Source organism: Lytechinus variegatus, chromosome 14, assembly GCF_018143015.1.
Source record: "Lytechinus variegatus isolate NC3 chromosome 14, Lvar_3.0, whole genome shotgun sequence".
NCBI lineage: Eukaryota > Metazoa > Echinodermata > Echinoidea > Temnopleuroida > Toxopneustidae > Lytechinus > Lytechinus variegatus.
The window spans coordinates 24746751-24761775 of NC_054753.1; the positions used below are offsets into that span (position 1 = coordinate 24746751).

At 38.6% G+C, this 15025-nt stretch overlaps 1 protein-coding gene across 1 annotated transcript in view; it reads left to right on the plus strand.

Annotated features, from left to right (window-relative positions):
• Positions 1–15025, plus strand: part of LOC121427695 (rho guanine nucleotide exchange factor 10-like) — a 145385-nt gene that overhangs the window by 34582 nt on the left and 95778 nt on the right. The window contains exons 3-5 of the mRNA XM_041624218.1: positions 4674–4866; positions 7721–8320; positions 9016–9685. Of these exons, the coding sequence (XP_041480152.1) occupies positions 8186–8320; positions 9016–9685 (805 nt within the window). The 5' untranslated portion in view covers positions 4674–4866; positions 7721–8185. The remainder of the gene's footprint in view (positions 1–4673; positions 4867–7720; positions 8321–9015; positions 9686–15025) is intronic.

Here is a 15025-nt window from a genome sequence, read left to right on the forward strand (position 1 = left end):
AAAGCTTAGCAATGATCGTAGAACATTCTCCGACGATTGATTCCATTGACTACAATGTAAAATCAATTGTAAAAATCAAGCGTACGATCAATCGCTAACCTTTGTGTTACGGGACCCAGGTGTTGAATGGGTATCTGATAGGATGTGAATGAGAATATTTTTAGTCTAGCAACTTGAGCTACGTGACTGCTCGTGACTGAAATATTCCCCAGGGAGTAGAGATTGTGCTTTCTCTTGTCAAATCCCAATCCATTGACCGAAATAACAGCGCTGAAAGATGCCATTCAGATGGTATTGGCACTGTATTATTATCATCATCATTATTATTGATATTAAGGATGCAGTGATGTTTTTAACTGAAAAAAAATATTTATGTCCTGAACTGAATTCTTTTAAAAGAGCATATGGTCGCCCCCCAAATTGAGTTAAATCCTAGGGAAATTATCAATTCATCATTCGTCAAGTAAAAGGGCAGTATTGCAGTCTGCAGATTGATATTTATTTTTTTATTACATTTTGTGAAAGTGTGTCTGGCATCATATTTTCTGCTCGGTTGTGTCAAATTGCCCAGTTACTTGCCAAATGACGATTTAGAATTAAAACACCCGATGTGGGGTGGGGATGAGGAGATTTCGAACAAAGAGGTGAAGGAGGAAGAAGCCTTCAAGTAGAGGAGCGGGGAGTGGGATGGGGGCTAGGAGATTTTGAACATGGATGTGGAAGAGAAAGATTTAAGTAGAGTAGCAGGAGGGGGCGGGATGGTAGCTTGAAGGTTTTTAACATGGTGGTGGAAGAGAGCCCTTCTAGTAGTATGTCTTAATGCATTGCTAATGGACTACTTGATGTTTTTACAGCGGGTATTCATCACTTTTAAACCACTTATCTCAAGTTGATGCAGACCAAATTGGAAACAGAAACTGAGATTTAACTACACTGCTGCAAGCCTTGTTAATGCAAAGGTCTTGAACTCATGATACGTTAAAGGAACATTAAGACAAATATGCGAGAATTGATTTTAAATGTTATTTTTACCCTTGGAGTAATGAAAGGAAATGTGAGAGGAAAAAAAATCATTAGATTATATTTTTATATGTATATGAGCAGAATTTATGGTTTAAATGGACAGGGCGTGATTTTTAGGGTGAGATATTTTTCATTTCCTTATCAAATAGTATGCTGTATGGTAGACTATATCATAGCTAGTTAAAATTGTTGCATAAAAGTTAAACAATAAAATTTTGTGTCTCCATGTTGATAAGGTTTGAGAATCAAAAAAGTTTTTCCTTTCTTTGAGTTTTGAGATTTTAACATTTTTTTTCATGGAATGAATTCCAATTTGCTTTATATAAACCTGTCAGATCTATATCTGATTTCTTTTGCTCTTTACTTATTCATATTGCCAGGAAAACTCTCCAAATTATTTTTCTTATAAAAAAATGACCTTCCATCTCCTCTTCTTTGAAATTAATCCTCTGGAGGGACCCAAAAGGAATTATAATCCAGTAATTACGGTCTGACCTCCATTATTTCAAGTCATGCTCCAAGCCATCTCAGGCCATCCTTCTCATCAAAATATACCGCTCAATTATTGGCCTTCAACTTCAAAGATATCCTCCGTTCTTCATGCAAATATTAAGAAAAGCCTCAGCCCTATATTTGTCTTCAATATCTAGCGATATGTATCTTCCCTACTCTGCATGCTAAGCATGTACTTGTCGCTTTCATTTCATAAGATCGGTGTCGTTTTACAAGTTGGTTTGTTGTTCTGTAATAGTTTTACCCACCCCAACCCTTTATGCCATGTATATGAAAGAAAGAAAACACGGCAAATTATCTCTTTTTTATTGGAATTGATATTCTCTACACCTTCATAATTCAATATTGTTCCATGAATTGTCCTTACTGTTATAGATGCATCCAAATCCATTCTTAAACCTTACTTCATTTACTCCTTCTTCTTTTACCTCCTAAAGGAATATTAGTAGACTCATTTTGGAGGATGTGAATTAACATGACCAAATTCGTAATTAAATCACGGCAATGAATGCTGGCCTCCACCATGTCCGCCACGGCTCTCTGCCATCTAAGATCGTGCATGGCATCTATCCACACCGCTAAATCTAGCCTTCAAATTGAGTTGCTTGGCATTTTCATTTTATAAATTACTTTGATCCCTATATTTTGACCAATATTTCTGAACTGTTAAATAAAGCCTTAACTGAAGTAATTGAGTCAGAATGTGATAGTTATTAACCACGCTCTTATGTTTGTTTCTGAAACCTATTTTCCCTTTTTAATCCACTTAATTTCATATTTGTTTAATCAATTTTTGCCATCAAAGGGTTAATGCGTTTTGTTCCAATGATTCAATATGTTCTTTCTTTCTTCAATTTATAAAGAGAAAACTATTTTATATTTCAAGCTTTCAAATTAACAATTGTGGGACTTTTGGACTCCAGAAAACTGTTCTTTTTACTAAAATTCAAAAGCACCATGAGAAATAAACAATACTAAAGGATCATCATCTTCAAAATGATCACTAATGATTTTACATCACTCAATAAGTGAATCGATGTCTTTATCGTTCATTTTCATAGTGATGTCAATATTTCATGACATAAAAAAATGAGCCTTTGTAAGTCACAGTATGGAGATCAGACTTTGCTGCAATGAATACAAATTAGTTCTTTTCATCAAAATTGTCTATTTCTGAACTTTCCCACTAAGATTTGTTACATTTTAATGTGATTTTCTCCATAACTTAGAATAGAATAAGTGCCATTTTTGTTTTTTATAGTCCTTGTCTTAGAAATAAATATTCCTATAACCTGTGTAAGGCCATAATGGAAATGATTCCTTTTCTCTGCCAATATTGTTCATTTTCTAATCATCCATTTCTTTGTTGATGATGTCGCCGTGATCAAAATAGTCCAAGATATTTCCATTTAGATTGGTCTCGAATGCATGATGAAATGCAATGTATACCAATACTCAACACGCCAGAGTTGTTAAAGGTAAATGCTAGTTTTGGTAACGATATCAAAATGAGTTCATACAGAATCCAATGAAATGACCACCAAAGTGTTGTTTGTATAAATAAAACGCATGTGCCAAAGGATTCTGGAATAAATTGTGTAATTGCTGAGAAATCAGCAAATAAGCACAGGATTTGGGTAGAGCGTCGGGCGCTCTAAGCAATAATTATACATTGTCCCACATGCGCTTATCTGTGTTGGGGATCTTCGGTGTGAACATTTTTCAGTGTAGATTTCAAGATTTCACAAAGTTCAGTTAATGTAACTGTACCAGATCTAGATCCTCGATGATATACTGACAATCAAGCCTTGTTTTACAGACTTTCTCATGAAATCAGTGTTTACTGCAACTACTGGAATTTCTCTTTAAGCCAGGATGAAAGATAGGGAAAGTGACATTATTGCAATAACTGCATGTTGACCTCCGACGTTGCTTCGTCGTGACTCCGAGCTGTCTGGGAGCGTGCTTGTCATCAGACCGAGGCGCATCATTACTCCTCAAGTTCAAAGTTACCTCGATCGCATCCTCCTAGAATATAATGAAGAATCCAGCCCTCCATCTTCTCTGTCTTTACCTTGTCTACCTAACGATGACCTTCTCTGTAAAATGAAATAATCCCATGTATTGACCACCTCCGCGGAGCCTCCTAAATGAAAATATCACAATCACAGTCCCACCCTTGTGCGATCCCCTTCAATCACTCATTCCATCGACAAGGTCCGTCCGTCGTCACCGCCAACACTTCAATTTCCTCTTGCCTCCTTTTGAGATGTTTTTTTTTAGCTTCTTTCTCCATTTCTGACTCTCTCTTTCGCTCTCTCTCTGTTTCTCACTAGGTTTTCTTGAAATGTACTTCAGATTAGAAATTAGGATTTATCCTCTTAACCTTTGGTGTTCTAGATTAAGCATTCTGTCATCTAGCCAACTCTTGTTCCATGTTTTGATTTTGTGACATTTCAAATCATGGCTTCAGGATGTCTTGTCATTTTTCTCATTTAAGAAAAAGTCATAGTTATCAAGGTTTCGATGCAGCAAGTAGGAACAAATTAGGGATGAATGGTTATGAATTTAAATCATGGGTTTTTTTAAGGGGCGGGTGCTTCCAGTTGTATCTAGGGACATGTCCTTCAATGACCTTGGATCCATTTAAACAGGGTTCGACATTAGCAGTAGCCCGAGGCAACCTAAATTGAGAGTCCGGCCACCAAAATTTTGTAAAAGCCCACACTTGGTAGCCTGGTCGGTCTACCAAAGTTTGGATAAATATTTTCTATTGTTTTAGGGATACCAAATTTGCTTTGCGGGCCACCAAAAATATGTTTGCTGAATTTGGTGGACCGATCAGGCCACAAAGAAAAAAGTTAGTGTGGAGCCTTGATAATTTTAAGCCATGTATTTGTCACAGTAGCTTCAATTTGAGCTCATTTAAAGAGAAATCCGTGTTATTAAAGTTTTGTACCAACTTTCATGAAGTTAACTGTGCAAATCATGCAGTTGAAATTAGAATAAGCTTTTTTAAGATTTGAAACCCTGACAGTGGATTCAATGTATCTTAGTTTGATAATCTCAAATGCATTTTAGTCGTGTATTTCTGTATGGTTACTCAATACATTCATCTCATGACTCTATCTTTGCAGGTGTTCTGTTTAGCTACGCAGTTCAACTTCATTGAGAACACAACATAGGCTTCATCATTCATACATGGGGAGTGCTGTTTAAAGCTCTGTGCCCTTCCTTCATCTAGCAATCTGCATTTGATACTGTTATGCATCTGAGAGCATCTGCATGAATAGAAATCAGGAAGTTGGATTTGGGACCCGTTATCGAAAGGTAGGTAATTTCCTTTTTAATGTACTGGGAAAGACAGGGTGGGGGAATGGAGTACTGAAGTGTGACATCATCAAATTTCGACTTTTTGCATATCAGCTTTTGTGATACCATATTTTGGTAGAGCATGATGAAACCCCCCGCAACCAAAATTTTGAGGGAATCAGTCCATTTGGCCCCAAGATACCTCATGAATAAATAATTATTCCCATTGAAGTCAATGTATTATTGGCCTGGCTCCTAACATTTAGAACCAGGCAAATAATACACCGAGTTCAATGGGGCTACTTAAATATTCGTAAGGTCATATCTCAGGCCCCCATGGACCGATTCCAACCAAATTTTGGTAGTGTGGGTTTTTCATCAAGCTCTACCAAAATATGGTATCAAAAAATGCTGAAATGTTAAAGTTTTTGTGACGTCATCACTTTGGTACTCTAAAATGAGGGATGAGAATTATAATGTAAAGAAGAAAGAAAGGGATGGGAGGGGAGAGAAGGAAAAAAAACAGGAGCGAGAGGAATCAAGAAGGGTTGGAGATGAGGAATTATAAGGATGAAACTAATCAAAGTGAAGGAGGACTGGACCAGGATAAAAAGAGAGGTATGATGAGAAGGAAGCAGAGGAAAAGGAGACAAATAAACAAGAGGAACAGGGAATTTGAAAAGACATAGTAAGGGGAAGCTTATAAAGATTAGAATAAATTGAGAGAGAGGTGAAAGGAGAGAGAGGAAAGAGGTGGAGGAGAAGGAGCAAGAGATAGATTAAAGATAGAGAAAGTGCGGAGCAACATATTTTTTTTAAAAGACACAGAATAAAGAATGGAAATCTGGTAAAAAATGACTGAAAGAGTGAAATCAAGGAGAAATGGGACTTTAATGGTTCACAAAAAGAAGTAGGAAAAAGAAATGGACATGAGAAAAAGAACAATAAAAGTGATTCCAGGGGAGTGTTTTGTGAAACAAACATTGAGTAATTTTCACGGACTAGCTTTTGTTCTCAGCCAATCAGAGGTAAGGAATGCCAGTAGCTTGTAACAGATGTCAGTGACTACTTGTTCCATGAAAGATCCCCCAGATCAGAATCTGTTATTAGTCAATGAGGAGGGTGTAGTAAGATTCTCCTCTTGCTCGGGTGATTCAGTAAATCGTGAATCGGAGAATTCTTCACGTGTGATTTATTCGGGAACGAGAGACGGGGGGTAAATCGTGTCACCTCCTCGCTTGTTGCTTGAGTTGGTGTGTTGTTATTTTCATGAAGGGGAATCCTGCAGTGAAAAAATGACTCAGGAAGGCTAGATGAGATTCTCCATATTGCTTGCCGTCAAGTCTTTCAATTCCATTGGTTGTTGATCTTGAACCTGATTCATCAATCGATGTGCCTGATAAATCAATGTGCTCTATTTTTACTTGAAATTAAATGGTTATGGAACTTACACTCTTGTAAAAATTATATCCTGTGCAACGTATGTATAATGATATTAAATGGTGATTTTTTTTACCTCATTGCTAGAAAAGCATGAATGCTTATATAGAAGTAATCAGAGGACCAAGGCTTAAGGTCCTCTCCAAGGGACCTAGTAGTGAGGAGAAATGCCTTCTCAACAGGCAATAGCTCACCAAGTAGGTGTAGAACATGTGTCAGTGGATTGCGATTCCACATTTCACTGACTGAGCGCTAAACATTTTTGCTTATAAACTTACAGTGCCATGGCAGCTGCTGTTGAAAGCTTTCATTCATTGCCAAGATTACCACTCCAAGATGGTCATTACATGTCGCTTCCACTGAACTTGAATTATTTGGATAAATACCCTCCCAATAATTACACCAACCTGTTACCATGGCAACCCAATTTAATGACCCTCTCACGGTCGAAATCCAATCCGGCAAGCACAAACGAAATATTGATTCCTCTCCATTTTCAAATCTGCGCATTTTGCCCCGCTATCGTCATTCCACTCGTGTCTGACATCATTGATTTTCGCCAAATCTCGCATCTTGGGCCAATATTTTCTCTGCGGAGTGTGGCGCAATCAACTACAACAACAAGTAAGAGTAGGCTATTGATTCATTTGCGTTGCCGGGGGTGGCGCGATCGGTTGGCCGAGAGAGAGAAAAAGTGGGAGAGAGGAAGGGGTACCTTCTGGTTGCAAATGTTTTTTTTTTTGTTGCTGTTGGTATGTGATTTTTAAGACAATGTGAAAGTGAGGGAACAGAGAGAGAGGATTGCAGGTTTGAAAGATGCCTGACAACAAAATTAATATATTATTTTTTTGTGTGTACTTGTGTGTGGGGACCTGAACAAGTTTAGTGGATAAGATAGATTGTGTTAGATGTATAAATAGAGAGTTCTATGGAGATTGAAGCGAAATAAAATTGACAAAAAGAGTGACGTAGATTGGGAGAGTGGGAGAAAGAGAGACAGAGAGAGAGAGGTAGGAACGTTAAAGTGGCAGACATAAACAAAAGAAGTAAATAATGATACAGTTATTTCTATTAGATACTGACAGAAGCTGATAGATTCACATGAATTAGTCTTTAAATCTTGATACTTTTAGAGAGCTTTTAACAGATCTGTGAATTAAATGGTAAATTTTGCTAACAAAATATATTGTTTATATGAATCATTTTCTTTGTACTCTTTAACTTTTCAGTAGTATGTGAAATTGTCATTTTGCTAATATAAACAACAGCTTTTAACTGCCAGAAAGTCATAATGAGTCATGAAACATTTTCTTTGTACTTCTTAACTGCTCAATAGTATGTGAAGTTGGCATTTTGCTAATATAAACAACAGCTTTTAACCAGCAGAAAGTCGTAACAAGTCATTCATTCAATTTCTCTGTGCATCTTACAGGTGCACACTTCAGTTTGAAAACCATCATTGCAGACCAGACAAGGATAGATGCAATGCCATGAGAACACCCTCACCTAGTTAAACCCGACCACCTTCCATCCCGACCCTCTGAATAATTGAGCGATCCCATCTTTCGCTTGAATTGTTTCCTCGTCACCTCGAGATAGCCAAAACACTTGTGGATGCATCCATTTCTCATGAGGTTTCCGATATTGCTAATGGATCTTCCAGTAAGCTGCCAGCAGTAGGGTGTGAAACAACATGCGACAGACTCAAAATGGTTGTAATCTCCGACGGGACAACATAAAACGAGCATTGATGGATTAAAAATTGCAACTTACACGACTTCCATCGTCTGAAGGAAAAAAATTGTCATATAGTCTTTTGATTGTGTGGTATTGAAGAGAATTAAGCAAATTTGCAACTGAAGAGTTTAGGGATAAAAAAAGCGGTGACCGGATCACGATGAGCGACGCCATGGATGACACTCACGCAGACGAGGATAAACCGATCTTGCTTGATTCGCCGAGCGATACGACAACGACTCCAAGCAGCGACCAATCCCGTGAGGTGACGTATGAGATCCTCATGCCAAACGAAGTGAGTGGGACTAAGATATTACATAACTTTATAACATGCCCTGTGTCGTTGCACTCTTTTTAATGTTCAGTGTCGTTCTCAATATTTGTGTTTACCTATGCAGAATGACTTTAAACAGGAAAGAAATAAGAGTAAAAAAGTTAATGCTTTTTAGAGGAAAAAAAATTAAAGTTACAAGGTTTTGAAAAAAATGTATTGATCAATATCCAGGCTGAAGCATTAAAGTAGTCAAACATTTAGTGAGGAATATTTATTGACTTGTAATGGAAGGACTTTCTGTTTTGGTATTTTTATTTTTGTTTGAAAATGTCTGCTGATTGTTCATCTGGGCCCCATCTTACAAAGAGTTGTGAATGATCCGATCAATCGCAACTATGGAAAGCCAGCAAATGCATGTTTGATAAAAAAATTCTAGATATGAATGTATATCCATAAATTAATTGATTTCTTGACAATTTGGTGTGTTCTTTGTTTACAATTGACAATTTGCAAATTTCCTCCAGAAAAAAATTATGACACAGATGGATTTCCATAGAGTTTGATTGATTGGATCAATTGTAACTCTTTGTAAGACAGGGCCCTGAAGTTGTCCTTTTCCCTTTTTTCCTGAAACTTTATACAGGTTTGTTTAATGTGAGATTTGAATGTCAACTATGTTTTGTTTGTATCTTTTTTTTTAATGAATTTCTTTGAAGAATGAGAGGAGACACATGGAACAGGACAATGAATATTCAGTGATACCTGAACTGGACCAATCAAATTACACCGAATTAATCCATTCAGAGGTCCCCGAACCAAGTACTTACGAGACCACAACATTCCAGCCCAAACGAGGACTAGAGTCTAGCCCCGAGCACGGCTGGAATCCAAACTGGCAAAGGACAAATGAGAACGATGATAACGATGACTGTAGCCAGTCGGCATTAAGCATGGCCGACGCGCAGAGCGTGCATAGCCAGTCTGCGTCAAGCACGGCGGACGCACAGAGTATCCACAGCACGCATAGCATGGGGAGCGAGACATCCCCGGATCAGATGGACGGAGGCGGCGATCATCCAGTCGGGTCACACATCACATCACTCATCGGGAAGCTTAATCAGACCGAGATCGTCGGGGCACGCCCCGTCCCGACGTCACTACCCCTCGGAACCATCGGCAGCTCTGGACCGTACCGCGGATATTCCCGCAACCCCGGGCAAACTCTGGTGGGTAGCCCCTCGCAGCCGACGGCATCGAGGGCCGAGAAGCCGAAGGCAGCATTCAAGATGCGGTCTGGAGAGCCGATCTTGGGCGGCGGAGGTGAGCTTCAATATGATGAAGATGGGAAGGAATATACTGAGTGGACAGAGAATGAGATTTACCAAGGTAGATATTGATTATCAATGCATCATGTTCAACGAAAAACTAATAAAACAATCTTGCACGTGTTGCTTGTGTCTTGTTGGCATGTACTAACACTTTGTTCCAAACTGACTACAATCCAACCATATCTTCATCCCTCTTTCGCCATATCAAAGTCTCAGATCATGATTTTATCGTAATTTTGAAAGTTTGCTAGGTATTCAGTCTCGTCATGCAATTCTGCTCTTGACTCACATTCCATCTTTAATATACCTTCTGAATTCCTCTCAAATTCCATCCAATTTTTTCCATTGAATTTTACAATCCCATCAATCTTGCATTCAAATTCTGATCAATATTCTATCCATCGTGCATTCTTGCTTCCCCTTCTCAAACATTTATTCCAAATTCACAAGTCTTGCTTTTTGTAGCATAAACTTGGTGCCGCCAACCAATTTATTGCATTGTCTTTCACTCACTGTGCATTTTGTGACTGGCCTGTTTACACTAACTTTTAATCTCGCCATCTTCTAGTGTCTGTGTGTTGACTCTTTCACACTTGCATGGAAAATTAAAAAAAAATTGATGGGTAAAAGAAAGCTTGCAACATTCACTCGAATTTGATGCGGAAGAATATGCTTGTATTTTAAATAGAATGTAAGTGGGAAAAATATAGAAAATAAGAAGACATCGATGGAAATAGAGAAAAACATTATTTTGATGCATTGACTGAAACTGAAATTGAAAGAAAATCTAAAAAAATGAGAATGAGGATTAAATTTCTTCTGTGGAAAACTCTCATCAATTATAGAAGCTTTGGATTCGAGTGGGAAAATGAGGATTATAGTTTTGTCTTTAGAGAAATTTCAATTATCATAACCCATTTTTTAAATGTTAGATACCGCACTTGAAAGAAAAAAGAAAAGTTATAATAGATGTGGTTTCAGTAGGGCATATCTTAAGAATATTATATATTCCATATTGAATATAAGCAATACAACAAACAAATCCATCTATGTAACACTAGTTTCTTTTCAAATCTCTTGCCAATTATCTTGGTCTTGGTATTCGAAAGGGATGTTTTATGTTGGTCTTCAATTTTCAAAATATTGCACCAAACTCTGTGATTTGGTTATATGTCAACTAACACATGCCACATGTGGAGCTTTGAAAACAAAAAAAAAACACCTTGTGTAAATAATATCGCTTGTCACTCATCTCTGTGCTACTTTATGTGTATATCTTCTCACTTCGATCATTCTGTAATCACTATTTTTTGTTGTTGCCAGAGAGGCGCAATATCCCGTCATTAACATGGAGATATGCCCTTCTTGTTAGCAGGTGGTGGTCTTTTTATCATTCAGCTCTCTAACAATAGACAAGTTTATCAACATATTGAAATGTTGAGCATGTTTTGAATCAAATGTTCTTCTGGACAGATATCTGCAAAGGGCTGCCTGACATAGCAATATATGAGGTACGCAGACAGGATTCCAGGTTTTGTTGCGCATCGGAAAATCAGGGGTCCTTTCCAAAAAGATCAATGCAACTCATAAAGGTCAAACATAAGTCCAGAATATGGACTTTCGATTTGGGTTGAAAGTTCAAGTTGTGTATGATTTTTAGGGATGTGTTTACGAATTTTGAGCAATGTGCCCCGGTGGGTGTTTCATAAAGCTGTTCGTAAAGTTACGCATAACTTTACGCACGACTGGATCATGATCTTACATCCTAACTCAATTACATAGGGCTATATCACTTGGCATGAGAAAGGGTTACCAGTTGTGCATAAAGTCATTTGTCTTACGAACAGCTTTATGAAACACCTACTTGGATAATTGACAAATAAATATATGTTAACATTTTAATAGACTGGTCAAAGTGTTGCTATGATGTGTAAGTGCTCACAGCATATAACGACCACCTGGGGTTGGCTGTACGTATTGTTTGCATTTGCTCTTTGAGATGTGTTAACTTTCTTTCCTTTTACTGAGTAATTAGCTTTGGTTGCAAGACGATGCCATTGAAAGAAGCGGTACATGACAGTAATGCAAGAAGAAGCTACTCCTATATTGGTTACACTAAAAGTGACTTTAATATGATCAATCACATTCCCTGAATAAAAGTCTGTCACTGGTTGAAAAATCAAACTGTATTAAATTTTTTGAGTTACATTTTGATTGCATAGCTTGTGCAACCTGCACCCTCCCGTAAGAATATCAATAACCAACCATCTCTTGTGAAATGTAGTGAAAAATGACAACATGGATACCGGACTTCGGGCCAAGTCCTGCAACCGATCACAATCGGATGCAAGGTATCGCGGGTAAAACAAGAATGGTTTCAAGCCGGCATGGTATTTTGTTCGGAGGATCTGGGCAAGATTCGGTCTTTGATTTCAATCTCCATGAAATTCCTCGCAAGAGGGTATTTATTTACGGCTTGTTCAAGCAAGGTGTGACAAAACTCCAAAGGAAAAGTCAGGGCCCATGTTCTGAACTTGGGTTTAATTGAAACTCAGGTCTACAGTTATGGTTTAACTATGGAAAGCCACTGGGGACAAAAACCTCTAACAGTGAAAGTTCAATTTATCAGCACATTTGGTGCTTAATGCACTGTGCACCATCTTGAAATGATAAATATGATAATATTCCTCACCATGACAACGTGGTAAAGACCCCAGTAACTTATAAGAAGCAAATAGTGTAAATATGAATAGATAATTAATAAGAAATTAAACTTTGGTGATCTATGTCACAGTTTTATATGAAATATTTCTTAAATCAGGGTCTTTGATTTGATACTATGTCCAGAAAATATTTGATGGAAAATTTTCATTTGTACCATTATCGTTTGTGTCGTCACTCTAATATGCAGATTATCTTACCTTTTGGTGTTATAATAACTTCTAGATGAAATCATATGACCAGCAAAGGGATATTGTTACCTACCTGTACATATAGTTAATTGATCATTTTGTTTCTTGATCTGATTCATATACATGTGCGTGTCTAATACTTGTATGTCTCATTGTCAATTTCTTTGTGATTACATCTGATTTGTGTGTGTTTTTATTAGTGTCACTAACATTCATTATATTGCTGTGATCATGTTTGTTTGTTTTTCCTGTTCATTATGGATGCTTATGGCACTACTCACCTAATTATCATTCATTTTTTGTGATACAAAAATATTTTCCACCAGAATTCTACTCAAACCAGAAATTTGTGATATTTTCTTGAATGTTGGAAAAGGTGGTTCTCACATTTCTTTTAATGAGTTTTTTTCCTTCACCTCGATTCATCACTTTTAATTCCGACATTGACTCAATTCCTTCTGTGTATTGGTGCAATCCATTACATTGGTCCTAGAGTATGTCTTTTGCCATTGTGTGGAAATAAGACTGTTCTTTTTTTTTTCAAGTTGGTTCTAATGACCTTCTTGACCCAACAGAGGTGCTTTGAACAATTTCTTGAAGCGAAAATGATATTGCTCAGTGTATCTGATGTTGCAGAATAAGAGTCGATATTAAAAGGAAGAAAAGGAGAGGAAGAGAAAAAATGGGTGGGAGAGAAAGTGGAGGGGGAGAAAAGAAAAGGAAAGTCCTGACGGGAAGAAAGAAAAATAGAGGAGAAAGGTGAGCAAAAGGTGGAGAAATAAGAATGAAATAAATAGGAAGAAGAAAGTGAAGAAGGATAAAAAGAAGAAAAGGGAAGCAGGACAAACGAACAAGAGTAGGAGGATGAGAAAGCAAAGAAGAGAAGAAGAAACCTCAGAAAAGAAAGTAATATAAAGAAAGTTGAGCTAATAAGGGAGGAAAAATGAATGAGAAAGAACAGTAAGAGGAGGAAAAGAAGGAGAATGAAAGGGTGGAAAAAAGTAGGAGAAATCTCAGAGAAGAAAATGAAATAGGAAGCAATCCCATTTGAGTTGCTAAACAGGCTATCCGTCTTGTTCTCGCCTTACCATCACTTGACAAGAGATTGATCTCTTAAACCAACCGGTGAAGAGGTGGTTTCTTTACCAGAATCAATTTCATCAGTGCTCTACTTCATTCAGATCTAACGGATTATTGTTGCAACTGTTGCAGGAACATAATCAAGGTGAGAGGAAAAAGGAGGGAGAGGAGGGGGGGGGGGGGGTGGAGGAGAGATGGATGAGGGGATGGAGGGGTGGAGGAGAGATGAAGGATGGAAGAGGGGAGGTGGAGGGAAGGACAAAGTGATAGGAAGAGGGAGGGAGTGGAAGGGGAGATGGGGCAGAGGAGAGATGAGGAATGGAAGAGGGTAGATGGAGGGAAGGAGGTTTCAGGAACTTGAGCAAGATGATAGGAGAATAGGGAATGGAATTGAGATGGAGGGTGGAAGAGGGAAGATGGGGGAGGGGGAACTAGGAATATAGAAATGATGATAGGAGGGAGGGGAGTGGGGGAGGAGGTGGGGAGGGGAGGTAGAATGGACGAGGAGGGAGGGGAGTGGGGGAGGAGGTGGGGAGGGGAGGTAGAATGGACGAGGAGGAGGTGGGGAGGGGAGGTAGAATGGACGAGGGAGGGGAGTGGGGGAGGAGGTGGGGAGGGGGAGGTAGAATGGAGGAGGAGGGAAAATGACATTTAACAAGTAGATGGAGAGTTGGAGAAGAGGAAGAAGGAAGGATAGGAGTGGTGGGGAGTAGAAAAGGAATACAGAGGGGAAGTGGGGAGAGTGATGTAGGGAAGGACGGAAGGATGATTAGGGTAGAATAAGAAGAAGATGGAAGGATGTAGGGGAGGAAGGGCAAAGGGTGATTGGTAGGAAGGTGGAGGGGAGATGAGGGTGAGTGGGGGAGGGGGAGGAGGGCAGGTGGGGGAAGGTATAGGGAACAGAGGAATAAAAAATTGTGTTCAAGAAAAAAATGGAGCAAGAGAGATAAAGAAAGGAGGAGCAGTGGGGGGGGGAGATTGAAATAAAATGAGACCAGAGTGTGAAGATAAAAACAGAAGTGTGTCATGTCACCAAAACACATCTTCCGGCTTCCCTACTCAAATGGTCTTAGCAAAGATGAATTGTGTCGACCCCAAAACCAAGAATCTTGCCAGCCCCGTCATGAAGACGGGTCAACTCTTGATCATGATCGTCTTCCACAAGGCTCTGTTTTCCCATGCAGATCAGTTGCATTAACCCTCTTCACAAAGCTATGGTTACCACCAAAGTTTAATCAACAAGGAACCTCCAATACAAAATGTCCTCCATCAATTACAAGTCTCTGAATAAGGTGTCATTGGCCTGCTATGTCTTTCTAGGTTACTCTTAGAACAGTGCCACTCCTCTAATCCTCAGCAGCAATTGCTGCGATGCGTCTTGAGCTCACGAACCAGTTTGTCTTCGA